General features: G+C 36.7%; 1 protein-coding gene across 1 annotated transcript; it reads right to left on the bottom strand.

The window, feature by feature from the left end:
* Positions 1-12,317: 12,317 nt before the first annotated feature.
* Positions 12,318-17,204, bottom strand: LOC132186894 (beta-amyrin synthase-like). Its single transcript, XM_059601007.1, has 16 exons — positions 17,120-17,204; positions 16,847-17,044; positions 16,691-16,766; positions 16,236-16,402; positions 15,918-16,106; positions 15,282-15,395; positions 14,933-15,052; positions 14,592-14,714; positions 14,403-14,501; positions 14,209-14,265; positions 14,021-14,067; positions 13,800-13,943; positions 13,253-13,430; positions 13,007-13,087; positions 12,809-12,892; positions 12,318-12,675 (listed from the first exon to the last, which is right to left on the bottom strand). The coding sequence occupies exons 2-16, from the start codon at positions 16,997-16,999 to the stop codon at positions 12,553-12,555; spliced, it is 1,755 nt and encodes a 584-aa protein (XP_059456990.1). The 5' UTR covers positions 17,000-17,044; positions 17,120-17,204; the 3' UTR covers positions 12,318-12,552.
* Positions 17,205-17,647: the final 443 nt, after the last annotated feature.

Genomic DNA, 17,647 nt, shown 5'->3' with positions numbered 1-17,647 from the left:
AATTCCTTAACATTGTTATTTGTTTGATTTTGTTTTGTTTCCGTGTTTCAAGTCTTATTTGACAAACCATTGGAAATTGGGTTTAAAAGGGCAAAAGCTAGGCATTCTGGATCTAGGATCGAGCGCAGCTATTCCTGAGCTCGAGCGCACCTCGAGCGCACAAAACTTCGGATCAAGCGCACTCGGGCATGTATTGCACGGCAGCAATCCTCTTCCAGCGTGGATTTGGTTTTCAGTCTCCCAATTGGATTGGGAGACTGACCTTCGGTTTTCTGAGGGTTTAGGGTTTTCCTAATCCCTATAAATAGGGATCTAAACATTGTAAACAGACACACCACTTCCTAGAGCTAGAAATCAGAAAATCATCTTTGGAGCTTAGAAGATCATGAGCGGCTAAACCCCTTTGTAGGGTGTTGATGTAACCCTATCCAAGCACAATGGTTTGATTGTATTTAATTTCTAGATTTTCAATTTATGCATGTTGATTGTATAACTATGAGGATTGCTACAATTATTTATGTTCTTCATATTAAATGCAATTGTTTTTAAATTCCAAAATCAATATTTGTGAAATTATTCTCTTGTATTAGAAAGTATTTTACTTTTATTGAAATCAAATCATTCTTGTTTTCTGTGATTATGAAGATGATGGTTATACAATGGGTTTAATTGACATATGATCAATAGGATTTGATAAGCCATGCCTAGGGAAGACGGATTGTACTACACCTTAGTTTAGTGTAATTTAGGTAGACAGTCCGTGCCAACCGAAGATGGGTTACACTTATTCATTGATTGTATGTATCCTATTAAAAAATTTGATAATTTATACCTAGGAAAGACGTGTCGTACCGCATCTTAGTGGTTAGGTGGATGATCTGTGTCAACCGAAGATAGATTATGCTTATTCTTTAAAAATGTAGTTTCTTGTTTATTTATAACATGTAGAGAGTGAATTTTTGGGATTAATTATGATTAGCCATTGTTGTGCAGATAGAGGTGAAGTCAATACCCTACACTCTCTCTCTTATTTTAAATCTCTTTTATTTTCATGCACTTTACTTTTAAAGAAAATCAAATCAATTCTCTTTTTAATTAAGTTAATTTTAATCTTTCGAATTTTGATAATAAAACCCCTACAGTCCTTGAGGTTCGACACCCTCAATATAGCCCTATCCTACGGGATTCGTCCTATTGCGAGTGGTTATTTTTATAATTGATATTTTTTGTCACAAAAATGCCACATCAAAACCTTTAAGCTAGAATGCCATGATGAAGGCATCGGACTGCACCTTAACTTGCTACAGGAGAGAAGGGATCAAACCCAAGTAACCATGGCAGCATATCAAGAGAAGGTAGCTCGGCACTTCAAGCAAAGGGCCAAACACATAAGCTTTAAGTTGGGAGATTTGGTGCTGCGCAAGGTAACTATAGCTACCAAAGATCCAGCCGAGGGTAAGGTAGCCCCAAATTGGGAATGACCCTATAAGGTGGTGGAATGTCATAGAGCGGGAGCATATCATCTCGAAGATGAAGAAGGGAAGAGACTCCTGAGACCATGGAATGCTGGGCATTTGAAAAATTAATTCATTTGAAGTATGAAGTTTTAATGTTGGTACACATTTAGAAATGCAATTTCTATTGTAAGCATCATGTTCAATGAGAAGAAACTTCTTAAAATTATTGCGTCAAGTGAAAACCTCGAAGAATAAGAAGCCACAAAGGTTCATTCCTGAACTTAACCCATTCAGAATGAAAGCCACAAAGGCCTAGTCTAAGGTTAAAATACCTCGGAGAATAAGAAACCACAAAGGCCTATTCCCGAGGCCAAGTGTTCGGAGAATGAGAAGCCAAAAAGGCCCATTCCCAAACTTAACCCATTCAAAATGGAGCCACAAAGGCCCATTCTAAGGTTAAAATACCTCAAAAATTAAGAAGCCACAAAGGCCTATTCCCGAGGCCAAGCGTTCAAAGAATGATAAGCCACAAAAGCCCATTCCAAACTTAATCCATTCAGAATGAGAGCAACAAGGGTCCATTCTATGGTTAAAATACCACGGGGAATAAGAAGCCACAAAGGCCTATTCCCGGGGCCAAGAGTCTAGAGAATGAGAAGCTACAAAGGTCCATTCACGAAGCACTAAAATCTGTCAGGAATGAGAAGCCACAAAGGCACTTCCCGAAAATCAACTTTCAAAGGAAGAGCCTCAAAGGCCCATTTTCGAGAAGAAGAAGTTGAAAAAACTGAAGATAAAGCAGGAAAGAAAAAACGCATTGGAAAAAGAAATGATTCATTAAGTTAAAAAGTTATATTTCATTGATAAAATATGTTTACAACTTTTTGGGTTCGGAAGCCCCAACACTTCCCAAAGTTACAGTATTACCCGAGGATTCCGTAGCCTCAGGCCTAGAACCAAACTCAGAGATACCCTGAGCATCGGGCATCCTCCTCTGACCCAAACGAACAACTTCCTCTATTGCCTCACCTTCGACAGGAAAGGCAGTAGGAGAAACCATGTCAATGTTTATGTGGACCGAAGGGTTGAAAGCTAAGCTCCGAAAGGTCTCAAAACCCTAGATGAACCCTTAGGCCCAGTCGCAATCTCGGATCTAAGCTGCAAAGGAGAGCTACCTGAAGTAAGTCCGAGCTCTAGTCTTATAATGGTTGAACTTCCTTTTCAAGTGCTTGAACTTCTTCTTGGCCTCAGCTGCCTTAACCTCAGCAGACGGCAGCAGACTCGTCGGCCTTCAGGAGTTGAGCCAAGGCTTCATCTTACGCCTTTTGAAATGTCGCAGACTGAGGGGCCAGCTTAGCCTCAGAAGCCTCGCATTCAGCTCAACCTCAATAAAATTTTCTTCAAAAGCCTGAGCTCTTCCCTGATGACCGAATGGTCCACTTCAAGAGTTTCAGAATTCTTCTTGATGGCCTCTAATTCGGCTTCCAAGTTCTGAATCCAAGAATTGGCCTCAGTGACTTGGGTATCCAAAAGTGACTATCATTGCCCCCAGAGAAGCTGCTCGTTATCCTGCTTGGCCATGAATCCTCTCAACCGAGCGTTTTCAGCCTCGGACTTCAGTAGCTTCTTCTGCATTTCTTCTATCTCGGAAGTAGAGGTCTAGAAGTAGTTGCAGAAATCGTAGTAAATGCAGACTGACTTGAAAACATTTTGAAAAACACAAGTATATTTTGCTATAAAATCAAAAGAAAACCGAGAAAAGTAGGGAAGACGAAGCACTTACGATGATGTGTCCAGAATCTGAAATTTAATCCAATCCGATTTTAACTCCAATTAGAGAAATTCCAATTTAATCATTTCCTTGATTTGATTAAACTTAACCACATCATATAGGTCATCTAGTATGATTGGTTAAGCTTAACCACATCTTTTAGGTCTACTCAAAGTGTGCTTTAAGCCCAAAATTAATGGAATTAATTGTATTTTTCCTTCGGACCCTAAAAACACTAAAAAAAAAAAAAAAAAAATCAAATAAATAACAATGCTAAGGAATTAACATATGCGAGTTAAAGGGCTTGAATGTGCAACATTCTGCGCTTATCATTAAAACAACATAAGTTCCACTACTTTCTCAAGACTCTTCCTCCCAAGGCCCGCTGAGAGACCCTAGGGAATGAGGTCGATTAAGGCTCTTAGTGGGTTCCCTAGGAGTCCCTTGCCCAAATTAGAAAGGGGAGGGGCCAACTCCCCAACTTGTAGAAGCTCCCCTAGCCGAGGGGCCCCTCGGTTGAGAAAGCTCGGTTAGTAAACTAGAAGCAAGAGCACCAGCCTTCATATTGGGTCATAGCGGTGCAGAGGACGTCATCGTCTTGGTCTGACGAGGAGCCTCGATATTTTCAGCTTCTTGGTGCAAACCGGAAGCAAGCTCGGTGTCCATGTGTGGAGGTGAAGAACGGGGAACCTCTGTGACTTCGGGTTCAGAAACCTTAGGGGCAGCTAGTCCCAAAGCCTCAAAGGCACCTGGTTTTGAAACCTCCAGGACAGTCTCAGACTTGGACAGTCGGGCAACCGGAGTGAGAGCTTCACCATCGCTATCAATCACGATCGGTTCAGTGTTATGCCAAATACTACCTAAATTAATAGATAATAATTGGTACGTTTTACTCGCAAGTGCACAAGATCAAACGATAGTATAGTGCAACAAGTACGAGATCGTTCCCATGAGGATTATTGATTTTTCTTAGAATTGATTAAAATATCAAAGCTGTCACTAAATTGATATTGATATATTGAAAAGAAATAAAAATAAAATAAAAGGTAGTGCTTTGATATCCACCACTAATCATATTCAAATAATATATCAATACGCCAATGATCTAATTATATTATGAATACCTAATGTTTGCCAACCTAAGGGCATGGGTGTATACTCCTTAATCTATAGATTTCTCTAAGTAACGAATTGGGCATGGGTGTATACTCTAACTCTCTTCTTTCTTAAAGGATTTAGCATGGGTGTATATTAAGTTGTTCTTTAAGAAATCATAAATTTATGGAAATTAACAAACACATGGAGCCTAGGGCATGGGTGTATACTACCGGTTTTCCATGTTGATTACTCCAAAAACCCGTGAGGAAATTCCTTTGTCACTCTATTAAGCCCAGAACTCGATATTTTAAACTGACTTAAATAACTAATACATACCACATGCATATAATGGCCAATCACACACATATGAGGAATTCAATAAAATAGGAATTAATCAAGTTAAGCATCACAATATGATTATCACAAAGAAACCAATATTGAAATATTAAATAAACATAATTAGGGCTTCAATCTAGCCCTACTAAAGTAATGAGTTACACATAATTAAAATAAAGGGAAAAAAAAGAACCAAAAACTGCTCCTAGAAGTAGCCTCCAAATTCCTCTTTCCAAAGTTGTCTCATAAATTACGAGGCTTAGAGGTCTATTTATAGGCTTAGGAATACTCTAGAAATCCTACAAGTAAAATCTTAGGGTTTAGTCTTAGTGCAACTAGGACTAGAAAAACCCTAATATGGAAAGCAAAAGAAGTCTGGCCGCAACTGTCTTTTCTCCAGCGTACCGGTGCGCTCGATCGCAGCCCGTGTGCACTCGATCACACGTCTGCAATCGAGTCTCCTCTTATGCGCACGAGTGCAAGCCTGCGCTCGCTTCTTGACGCTCTCTGGTAGTGCCCTCGAGCAGAAGTCCCATACAATCGATCGCACTGCCAAAACCTCTAGCTTTTCCCAAATTTGCTCTTTAAGCCCGATACTTCTAGGAATGCTTCATTCTCTTCCAAAAGCTTACAAAAACATAGAAAACACATAAAAGAAATAAAAATAGCACAAAACAAAACTAAAGAATTAACAAATATAAGTTAAGGGCTAAAATATGAATATTTTGGCACTTATCATTCAGCAATGTCAACCTTCAGACTTCGAGGGAAGCGAGTAGCAACTTTTTCAAGTAGCTACGCTATATCTATCGGGGAGCCCTCCTCTGACTCAATGGAGGATGGAGTCATTGGCTCGCCAGGAACCGAGTTAATCAGCAAAGTAATAATCGGCCGAACCTTAATCAATTTAGTAACGATCGGCTTGCTCCTAAGAGCAGCTTCAAAGTGCTCTACTATGCAAGGCTTTAGGACAGAGAAAGCCAGCATCGACTCCTCCACGATTCAGGCAAATATGTCTTGGGAGTCAGCTGGCCTCGGAGCGTCCGAGCGATTCTTAGACTTCTTCCTCTTCAAAAGAGGTTCTTTGGGTTCTTCAACAACTCTCTTTTTATGCTTCCCAAGCCGCTTGGTCTTCCTGGTAGCTGCCAATCTCAATTTGGGCTCAGTTTGCCTAGGGCTCAAAACCCGGATAGGAGATCGCAGGGTTGACTCGGTAGACTTTCCTTACCTTTTTCGGTAGCAGTTCTCCTCGAAGGATCGGCAACTGCCTTCTTCTGAGCCTCATCAGCTGCACTCTTCCGCGTTTGAGTGGCCTTCATAGGCCGAATGATTGGGGGTGGACCCCAAGTACTTCTCCAAGTTGGAGTCGGTAGTACGAAAATCGAAGTCAAGTTGACTCTCATTTTTTTTGGATCGAGCAAAGGCCAAGACTCTTTCCACTCGGTCTTCCTCCTCGTCAGTCAAATTGGGACGCTTTTGCCCTGGAAAATGCAAGAGAGTGTGAAAAAAAATGATGAAAAATATTCAATAGGACTTACCTTTGGTAGAAGGCACACTCTTTCTTGAGGAACCCTCGAACTCCTCACTGCATCGGAAGGAGAGAACTCCCAACTCCCCGAGTAGAAGAAAAAAGCATTTTTTTCACTTCTTGTTGTTTGAGAAGGTGGGGCGCAAGTGGATCATCTTCACCTTCTATAGTGATCCAAATAATTAATTAAGCTTAGGTAGCTCAGTTAAAGGGTAAATTTGAGCTTTGGGTCACTAGGAACAACTGGGAGGGCATTTTGAGAATTTTAGACTTTTTGACTGGACTTACACATGGAGGACCACGCGGACGTATGCATGGGGGACCACCAGGATGTACGCTAAATTTTGGTTGACCACTGGTTAATGCCCATACATATGATACAGCCTTTGGTCGGCTAGGTAAATAGTACGCGAACATACGCCCCTATAGTACCGTACATACTCTACTTTACAGGACACCTCCTGCAGTGCTCATAGCCTTTCGTACCCTATAAATACCCCTCCCCACTCGACCCTTAAGACTCATGCTGCCCCTATTACCCTCTAGAAGCCCACCTTGAGTGATTTTGTGAGTTGTGAGAGTTCTTGGAGGAAAAAGAGAAGTTTCTTGGAGGTTTTGCTTCAAGGAGGTAATCTTCCAAGCTTAGCTTGTTCCTTACTGTTGTGCAAATATCTACCTAAATTAATAGGTAAATAATTGTACGTTTTACTCGCAAGTGCACAAGATCAATATTGTAGTATATGGTGCAAGTACGAGATCATTCCCACTAGGATTGCTAAATTTTGCTTAAAATAAATTCTGTAAGTAAAACAAAACAAAGATTGAATTTTGAGTTGATAATAATAAAAAGGTAAGGCTTTGATATCCACCACTAATCATGCTTATATAATGTAACAATATGCCAATGCTTTGATCATATTATGCATATCTAATGTTTGTCAACCTAAGGGCATGGGTGTATACTCCTTAAGCTATAGATTTCCCTAAGCAACGAGTTAGGCATGGGTGTATACTATAACTCTTTTCTTTCTTAAAGGATTTAGTATGGGTATATACTAAGTTGTTCTTTAAGAAAACATTAATCTATGGAAATCGACAAACACATGGAACCTAGGGCATGGGTGTATACTCCCGGTTTTTCATGTTGATTAACCCAAGAACCCAGTGTGGATTTCTTTTGTTACTTTTATTAAAATCAGGACTCAGTCATCCAAATTGATTTAACTAACTAGTCTATACCACATGTATATGCTGATCAGGCAAACACATATGAGGAATTCATGAAAACAGAAATTAATCAAGTTAAATATCAGAACATGATCATCACAAAGGCGCCAATATTAAAATATTAAATAAACATAATTAGGGCTTCAATCTAGCCCTACTAAGTAAATTAGCTACACATGAGTTTGATGTTAAACATCTTCATAAAATAAAATCGAAAAGAAAAGAATAAACCTGAAATTTGAACTTGAAGAGCTCGAATTCTTCTCCTTGGAAATTGTGTGTCTATTCTAAATGTTTAAGGGTCTATTTATAGGCCTTAGGAATACTCTAGAAACCCTAAGAAACGTAGGGTTTGAGCCCTAGTTCGCACAAAACTTCAAAACCCTAAAATCAACACTTTCCATAAAAAGGCTGGTGGCTAGTTTGCTCCTCACACACGGGTGCGCTCGATCGCAGCCTGTGTGTGCGATCGATCACAGGACTGCGATCAATCATCTGTGCTGGGCACTCGGTCGTAGGTACGATCGAGGCTGCTTTCTTGTGCGAACGAGTGCATGCCTTGCGATCGTCTTGGTCCTCGCCTGTAGTGTGCTCGATCGCAGCTCCACTACGATCGATCGCACTACGAGAGCCTCCAGCTTTTTCCAAAATAGCTCTTTAAGCCCAAAACTTCCGAAATTGCTTCATTTTCTTCCAAAAGCCTACAAAAACAAAGAAAGCACAAAAAAGAACTAAAATGTCATAAATTAATCAAAACTAAGGAATTAACAAATATAAGTTAAGGGCTAAAATATGAATATTTTAGCACTCAACACTTACTTAGTTGTTATGCTGTTTAAGTGTTTTTTATAGTTAGCTTAGTTGGTAGAGCTTCTAGTTATGTTGTTGCCCTTAATCTTGGTTTAAGTTGGCTTAGAGTTTCATATTTGTTGAACATATTTTCTTATGAATGGAGACATTATTTTGAGATAGGAGGTCCTAGAAATCTTTTGGGTAGCTTTAGAACCAGTTTGGGAGGATAGGAGGACGTTTGGAACAAATGAGGTTCTACCTGAATCTTCTGGGCGAATGTCGGCCACGAGCCCAAACATACAACCCGAAGCGTTCCAAAGAACGCCACTTTGGCCAATCGTCCAATAGCCTCTGTTTTTATGTTCTAAGTTTGTTTTAATTTGGCTTAGAACTAATGATAGGTCTTTTCTCAGTATTCGAGGTTATAAAGCCTCAAGGGGATTTTATGGAGGAGCCTTATGACCCGAGTGAGTACAAACTCACATGAATGCTTGCTGTTACTTTTCCCGCATTGCACGACTATTTTATATATATCAAACATACATATTTACAACTCTCATGAAATATATTTTGGACTACTGTGCACTCTCTTTTGTGAAAACATATGTTGATTAACAAGATAATGATGATACTTGTAAAAGTATGCATGTAAAATACGAATAAGATTAATTGCATTGTATGACAAGGTACACCGGTACGTGTGGGATAATGGCCATGGGCTTACTATACAGGTTAACTTTTATGGTCAAATGTGTGTGTGTGTGTGTGTGTGGGCCTTGGATCTAGTGGTTTTTGTGACCAACGCAGCCATTCCCAAATGGTTGGTCATTACAGGATGTACATCACTAATACCATGGGCCACCCGTGGTTGGACTCGGCCTGGCTGTTAATGGTGGACGGTAGCGTACAATGGTCGGGGCACTGGCATTGTATTACAAGTCCCTCAGGACAACGTCAACCCTGCTGAGAATGAGTAATTTCTCAGGTAGACCATTCTGTTGAACTACGACATGATTCTCATATTACAACATATATTATATCTATATTGCATTCTTGATAAACTATCACCTTATAATGTTGCATGTGTTTTACAAATAACTGAGTTCACCATTTAATGACGGGTATGTCATGTACATTTATACTCACTAATTTGTCGAACTTACCCTTGTATTCTTTCCATTTATTCTCCATATGTACATTTGTGGCTAATGAGTGTCAAATATTGCATATTTGGACCCCTTAATTTGCATTTGCTAAACCGTTAGCTTTTTTACTTGCTAAGGTTTTTGTTAGTTTTGGTGTCTTAGCGTTTTGTAGGTTGTTAAGAGAAAACTGTGGTTTGAATGTGAAAATTGCAAAGAAGTGGGAACAAGTGAGATTTTGGAAGTTGGGATCAAGCACACAGCACCACACTCGAGCCCATCTACACTTGAGTCCATAAAGGAAGTGCTCGAGTGCACTCCCGCATACACTCAAGCAAGTAGTGCCCATGCACTGCGCCGTTGAAGCCCTGAAGAATTCTTGAGTACACTCGAGCGCACCTAGTCACTCAGGCTGACCTGGCAACGCCAAAGCCCTAGTTTTTTTAGTATTTATAGCATTCTTTTCTTTTGTAAAAGACACGTTGGAGGCGTCGTTCAGTCTAGAATTTCGACTTTTCTTGTTTTAAAGCTCTGAATTCGTTTCCTTTTGTAAGTTTATTAATTTTTATGTTTTCAATTCATTTCATTTTGCTTCTTGTAATCATGAGAGGCTAAAACCCTCAACTAAAGTTGAAGATGAAGCATCGTCATTGATAAACAATTATATTCTCGTTATTTCGTTCATACAATTCCGAGTTTGAATAAAAGTGTTGTTTTATTTCAATTCAATTAGTTGATTAATCTCTTTTAATTGAATGTTGTGATTGTTATGTGTTAAATGTTGGATATTCGATGTGTTTCATCCGATGGATACATCGAATCATTCGATTGAAATTGGATATCCATTGTGATTCGTTAATTAAAAGGATACATTGGATGATTTGATTTCAATTGGGTATTCGTTGTGATTTGTAAAAGAGGTGGATTCATTGAATGTTTTAATATATATTCTTGTGAAACATAGAACAACATGTAGGGCTTTATTGTTTGTCGATTGTATGAGCATATACAAGAGTATGTTGTTTTGATTTGGCGAATTGAATTCTGAAACCTTAGTGCTTTTTATCATTTGTTTTTAATTAGTTTTATTTAGTTTATCTTTTTGCACGACAAAATCACACAAAATTCGGAATTAGGTTAAAATTGGATTGGTTTAGATAGAGATTAAATTTCACGACACAATTCCTTGTGGACTCAACCTTGCACTTGCATAAACTATATTGCACACAACTTGTGTACTTGCGAGTATCAATTTAAAACTCATAACAAGTTTTTGGCATCATTGCCAGGGAATTTTTTTTGTTTGTGTTAATTGATTTTTGTCTTAATTGATTGTATTTTTCTACTAGTTTAGTTAGATTTTTGTTTTATTTTCTTTGTTGCAATTTTATTTTATTTTTATTTTTATTTGTTTCTGCTTCATTATCTAACAATTAAAAAAGAAAGAAAGTGTTTTTGTAGTGTTTTTGCTTCTATTGCAGTCTCTGCCGAAGCATGTGCATGAAGGTGGTCACGATGGAGACAAGCTAGGAAGCTTGTTGTTCTTTCTAAGTCCAAAGGTCCTCCAGGGAGTGAGTATCGTCTAGTATATAACTGTGAATCTTCATATAGAGATTTCTTGCGTTTAGCTGCTCTAGAGTGATTTTTCACTTAAGGTGTTCAAAGGGTTTTCCACTTCGTCAACAAATCTTGTGTTGTGGTTGTGTGAATATTCTTTATTATTGTGCTGGTTTATTTTTACGCATAGCTTTTATTCTGGCTATATAAATCGCTTATGCGTTTGATTTTGGGGTAGAACAAGATCCTCGTTGTTCTTTCAATTAGTAACTCACCGTAAAAAATTGCATTTTTTTTTTTTTCCAAATGGATTTCTATGAAATTCTATTATTCGGTAGAGAATCTCGAGATAAAGAAGAGGGGGAATATAGCCTTTATATCGAAAACCTAATGGAATCTTCCATCATAAACTTCATACTCTGATTAGGTTTACCAACCTACATACGGTTTACCGTATTAAAGAGAAAATTTATTCCTACACAGCTAAGGTGCATAACGCTCAAAAATAAAATTATAATTGAGAAGCAGCAGATCGAAGAAAGCAGAAGAAGAAAAAGAAAAGGAGAAGAGAAGAAGAAAAAGAAAAGGAGAAGAGAAGAAGAAAAAAGAAAGGGAGAAGAGAAACAAAAAAAAAAGAGGAAGAAGAAGAGAAGATAAGAAGATTTTTTGGGTTTTTGAAGATTTGTTGGGTTTGACGTTTGAGTTTTTGATTTTTCAGATTGATTTTTTGATTTGGGTTTTTGATTTTTTAAAGATTTTTTTGGTTTGGGTTTTTAAAAATGGAGATCGAAAAGAAGAGAGAGAGAGTGAGAAAAGGGAGAAAAGGGTGAGCTGGCTAGAGAAAAGAAGAGAGAGAAAGAGAAAATTGAGAAAAGAAGAGAGGTGCCGTACAGAGAAACGAAAAAATTTTCTCTGCTCCATTAATGGTGTAGAGAAAATTTTTCGTTTCTCTGCACCACTCGAGTGGTGCAGAGAAATTCCTAAAAAAAAATAATTTAAATGAAAATTAATTTAAATTAATAAATTTTTTAATTGAAAAAAAAAATCCAGAAAAAATTTAAAAAAAGAAAAATTTTTTAAATTTACTGACGTGTCAATTTTGACATGTCAGTAAATTTCTGACGTGTTCCAAAATTGACACGTCAGAAAATCCTAACGTGCTAAACAGTAACACGTCAGGAAAAAATAAATAAAAATAAAAAATAAAAAAATTTACTGACTCCGATGTATTTGACATTCAACACACGTCAGAAATGCCACGTCATAAAATTTTTCTGACGTGTCACACCATGACACGTCAAAAAACTCAAGTAAGGAAAAAATTGTTTCTTTGTAGTAAAACCAAAATCAACAATGAAGTCAAAAAAAATAAAAAAAAAATAAAAAATCAACAATCAATGAAAGCTCAATTAAGAAAATATTGGACTAGAAAATGTATTTTCATAGACCTTTATCATTTACTTGTTTATTCTTTTTCATGCTATGTCTCAATCACTTAGGACTATATGCATGGACTTTGAATAATTCGTTGCATGTCCTTGTACCTTGGACTATGTATATAGACTTTGATACAACATAGTTCATCAACTTGCTTCATAAGTTGCTTTGTTAATTCCATACACCTTATAATCTATGATGTATAGTTTAAATAGGTTTGCTAGAAAATGAAAGATGATTGCGATATTCTGCAAGTGCCCACAATGGGAAGGTACTCCTGAAAAGTGCGTAGTGCAGCATGTTATTCTTCATAAATGCTCCGATAACCTCCTACAATAAAAGTAGTAGTAAATTGTTATATGCTACGTACACATTGGATATGACAAAACCATTTTTCTAATACAAATAAAAGCTAATTGGGTTGTTTCACTGATTTTCTAATAATTAAGACGAGGAGTGGTACCTGTTGGGGGAAATCACCACTCTCCATTTGAGAATTGATCAATAGTTTTGCTGCACGATGAAGAGGAGTAGGGTCTCTTTGTGCCTATTATATATGACATGAAATTTAATTCTTCAATTTTTTGAAAAGACTACATGAAAAATTAAAATGATTTATGAATGGAGTGTTAACTATAGAATGCTTAAATCATGAAGTCACCTGCTGAGCATGAATTAGGCCCATCAAAGCCATTGCAGTCTGCACCAAATTTGATTTATTTCCCTTAAGAGGCGTATATTCCTGTAAACCATAGACAATAATTGGAGATAGTCAGAGATAGGCCCAAACATTACAGTATTGAATATTTTCAGCAATTAACTCAAGATCAGATCTTTGTTACTCCATTAACTAAACTTAGGGATCAATGAGGGCATAAGAAAGATTATTTTGAAGCAAATAAACTACCTTGTTTGGGCATGAAAGATAGCTCTCTCCCCAACCGCCATCATCATTTTGTGTTTTGAGTAGAAATTCTACACCTTTTCGCGTTGCCAGACAATTGTTATAAGTCTTACCAGCAGCTTCTAGCCCTACAAGTGCAAACCAGGTTGCATATATGAAGCAAATTCCCCAAATCCCATACCTGCATGTTAGAATATAAATTAAATGTTTAAATTCATCAATTCCTATTAACTTAAGTTTTTGGAATGAGTGATAATTTAACTTGGTATCAAAATAAAGGTATTGAGTTTGAACCTTAGCTTCGATACTTTACCTCTAATTTTAATTAAATATTCAAATGTGTTGGGCTTCACTTATTAAATGGGAGTTTTGAGCCCACATGTGAGGTGGAGATTTATATGATTAAATTTATTATTTTCTTATCATATTTAAGTTTTTGGGATAAGTAATAATTTAATACTGTAGAAGTGCTTATATATATACTCATGCTTCCTTGTGAATAATAGAAAAATGACTCAAACGAATCTAGTAACTCAACAAAGAAACATACCATGAGCCATTAGGCTTTTGTTCGTCTTCTAGGTACTGTACAGCTTTTCTGATGAAAATTTCGATCTCTTTCTTCCTATGCCCTGGATATAATTTCTTGAACAAAACCAATGCTTGTATTGCTGATGAAGTGCACTCAACATACCTGAATCACTTGGTTTTTAGTCCTTAAGTAATTTAAAAGCTAAACAACTTTTAGAAATAAAAGGTGCCAAGTCTTACTCATGCTCAACGACATTGTCCTCAAGAAATTCTACAGGATTAATAAGCTGAAAAACATCGCAGAAAGAGAATAGCTTAATTTGGTCAATGATTGCTAAAGATGCTGGCAAAAGAATAATACTTCAAGTTTTTCACTAACATTATATGTGATAGAAGTATCTCTTAAAAGAATATGTTAAAGCATTTACCTCCAACCACGACGCACCAGTTGCTGGCTCCCAGCCTGGTACACCACCATTTTCACTCTGCAATAGTTTCATAAGATGGAGCTTTTTATCATAGTAATATCTTTGAGAGAAAAATGGAACTCAAGTTTATCTAATTTGAGCAAACATATATAGAGTAGTTGAAATACACAATTGCAGTGCAGTCTAATTCTAACCTGTAGAGAGAGTATGAAATTGACTGAGTCATATAACTCTTCAGGCTCCATTTTCTCACCAACAATTTCGGGTGGCAGCATAGATAGCAACAAGCAACACTATCATATAAGATAGCTCAATGAGCAATCCCTTTAAATGTGGATGAGGTTCAAGTCTCAAATGAATTGTAGTTGAACATAATTAGTTACCTTTAAAGCTTCTGCAGTGCAATCAGAAACAGTCCATCCATGATCTTCATCAGAGAACGTCCATCCCCCTTTAGTAATGTGACGAAACATCCTTCTAAAGTCTCCAGGAGGATTATCCTTGACCTTTTCAAATTTATGTTTGTTGACAAGGCAAAATGTTAAAGAAAAAGATCTAATCAAACACATGTTAAAATAACATGATGCCCGAAGAGACGGTATATATATGTATGAAAAATGTTTGGGGTACTACAACTTTTACTATAAAGTGATCATTTACTAACTGTTTTCGCGCAATCCATAATTGGTTATATATATATATATATAATGTATTTGAGAAAAACCTGGGATTTCTTTAGAAAGTTGTGCGCTTTCATAAGGGTAGGTCCAATTTCATCGCTGAGATTAGTAGCGAGCAAAGCTTGGATGGCAAAGCTAGCATCCCAAACCTGGCTACCGTAAGTCTGCATGTGAATAGGAGACATGAAAATTGGCTAGACAACTAGTAATTTGAAAGAAAAAAAACTTTGAAATGTCATAGTGCAAGGCTAAATATAGATTGAAAGGCATAATTGTCATTGAAAATTAAGCGAAAGATATTTAAAAAAAAAAAAAAAAAAATTAAGAAACTTGGATAAATAAAAGCTGCAAGTTCTCAAGATTATATGATAGTTGTGACTAATATCTACTAACCTGCAACTTCAATCCATCTTCTCCAACCCATAAGATATCATGTATCCTAGCAAGATGCTTCTTAAAGTAATCCCCATTTGGATCTTCAATCCAAGTAGATAGCATAAAGAATGGCTGTCCAATTGAAGTGGCATAAAAGTCTCAAGTTAAGGAGTGGGCATATATAACTTGATCATGATATATATATATATATATATATATATATATATATAACTCTTTATGGGAAACTTCACTTACTCTTATGATATTTTATTGTTTTTGCAATCATACCCTCAATCTTTAAAAAATTATAATGTCGGGTCGCCATTTTTGAAAACTTTGCAATATCAATATCTCTACCATTAAGGTTTAGGGTTCGGGTGAAATAACCGTTATACCCTAGTAAAAATTTTTAAAATAAAAATTACCCATATTAAATAATTTAATTTTTAAAATAGAAAAAACATGGAACCCACCGGCTTAGGCGTGGGTCAACATAGCAGTCAATTGCAATTTTTTTAACTAGGGGTAATTTTGGGTATTTCTGCTGTTAGGATTTAAAGAATGAAGATACGATTACAAAAGTGATAAAATATCATGGGCGTAGGTGAAGTTTCCCCTTACTCTATATATCCCTTTATGTAAAAATAGTGTTACCTTGTCCACCCCTCCAATGACAATGTACCGACTACTCTCATCTTCATAATGAATGTGTTTCATCACTAGTTGAAGAGCCTTATTTCTCAACTTGTTAAAAGGCCAACGAGTTAGAACAGGCTCCGTTAGCATGTAAACACCATCCCAAAGAAAATCTTGTATCCAATGATGAGGATGATAGAGATCCTCCTACAACAATTTTACAAAATCATTTTCTTCTATATATGGAATCAAATGTTGTAAAATGGTATGTTTATATGCAAAACTTTGACCATATTAATTTGTGCTTAAGAAAAATCGAGATGTATTGATCATCACCTTCGAACATAAGTGGCGTGCTCTCCTCCAGTTAATACTATGGTAAGGTTCAACATAGAGCTCTTTTCTCAATTCTAAAATGAGAGGTGTTATCCGGCCAACAAACCTCTTCCCATACAAATACGAAATGGGAAAATAAGTTACCCGAAGATAGCACCAAAGTTTTGCTGCATGTACGTATGAGATATATATAATATTAATTAATATTTCCGAAAAGCTATTTTAGTATCATAATTGATAAATATTTCTTTGCATTCTGGCATCCATCTCGTGTATATCTCCTCCTAAGTTTGCATATTTCATCCACCCTAAATTAAAAATGACAAAAAACACCAATAATAGATGAAATATACCAACTCAGAGGAGATATACATGAGATAAACACGAAAATGCAAAGAAGCACTTCTCATGATAATTACAATCAATATATATGTGTAAAAGGAAATTGTGCAAACCAGGATCAATCGGAGGAAATAGCCAAAACTCTGGGGGCATCGGCTTGCACCCAGACCATTCATACACACCAAGCAACTACAAGAAAATGGTAGGTACTAAATAATTGCTTGATCAGGAAAACAATAAAGTATGTGTTTTAATTTATTATATTGTACCGAAAGCCAAATCTTTCCCCAAGATAGTATATGTGTTGCACCACCATGATCCAGAATCCACTTCCGAGCCCTCGCACAAGCATTTTCTTGACCACCTTCTACTCCTTCTCCAAGTATACGCATGGTAACGTAGCACAAAGTTGTGCTAAACATGCTACTATTACCTTCTAAATGCAGTCCCCACCCACCATCTTCGTGCTGTGCAAACATAACTTAGAAAATCAATTAGTGCAACTTTATAATATCTTAAAATTTTGTAAGAAATTAATGTACCTGTTGATTGTATATATATCGAAGGATTTCTTTGCGATGTTCTACAGAGAACACAATATCAAGATGCCCTGTAATGAATAGACAGATGACCTGCATTTTTTGTTTTTTCAATTTTTTTTTTAAATTAATTCTAGTTAGAAATTGCATCAACTAGATAAAGAGCTGTGCTTATTTAACCCAAAACATTCCTCAATGAATTACATACTCTAATTTAGCCACCTAGCTATTAGAGCATTCCCAGCAGCTATCCGATCATTTTTCCTAAATTTAAGGATCCAAACTACTTTTTGCTTCCCTATATCAATTTACTCCCCAATAGCTTCCCTAAATACTTCCTTATATCATTAAAATATTATATTTTTATTTTACTTTTTTTATATTTTATTCCTTTAATTTACACTTTCTCTCTCCTTCATATTTTCTTCTTCTTTCTTTCCGATGCAGCGCAGGCGCAGCACAGCAGCAACCCATTTCTTCTTCCTGTGATTTCTTCCTTTTCTTCTCCTCCCAACAAGGAAGCTAATGCCC

Source organism: Corylus avellana, chromosome ca7 (assembly GCF_901000735.1).
Source record: "Corylus avellana chromosome ca7, CavTom2PMs-1.0".
NCBI classification, from domain to species: Eukaryota; Viridiplantae; Streptophyta; class Magnoliopsida; order Fagales; family Betulaceae; genus Corylus; species Corylus avellana.
Note: the sequence above shows the minus strand (reverse complement) of the source record. Positions and strands in the feature narration are given on the sequence as shown.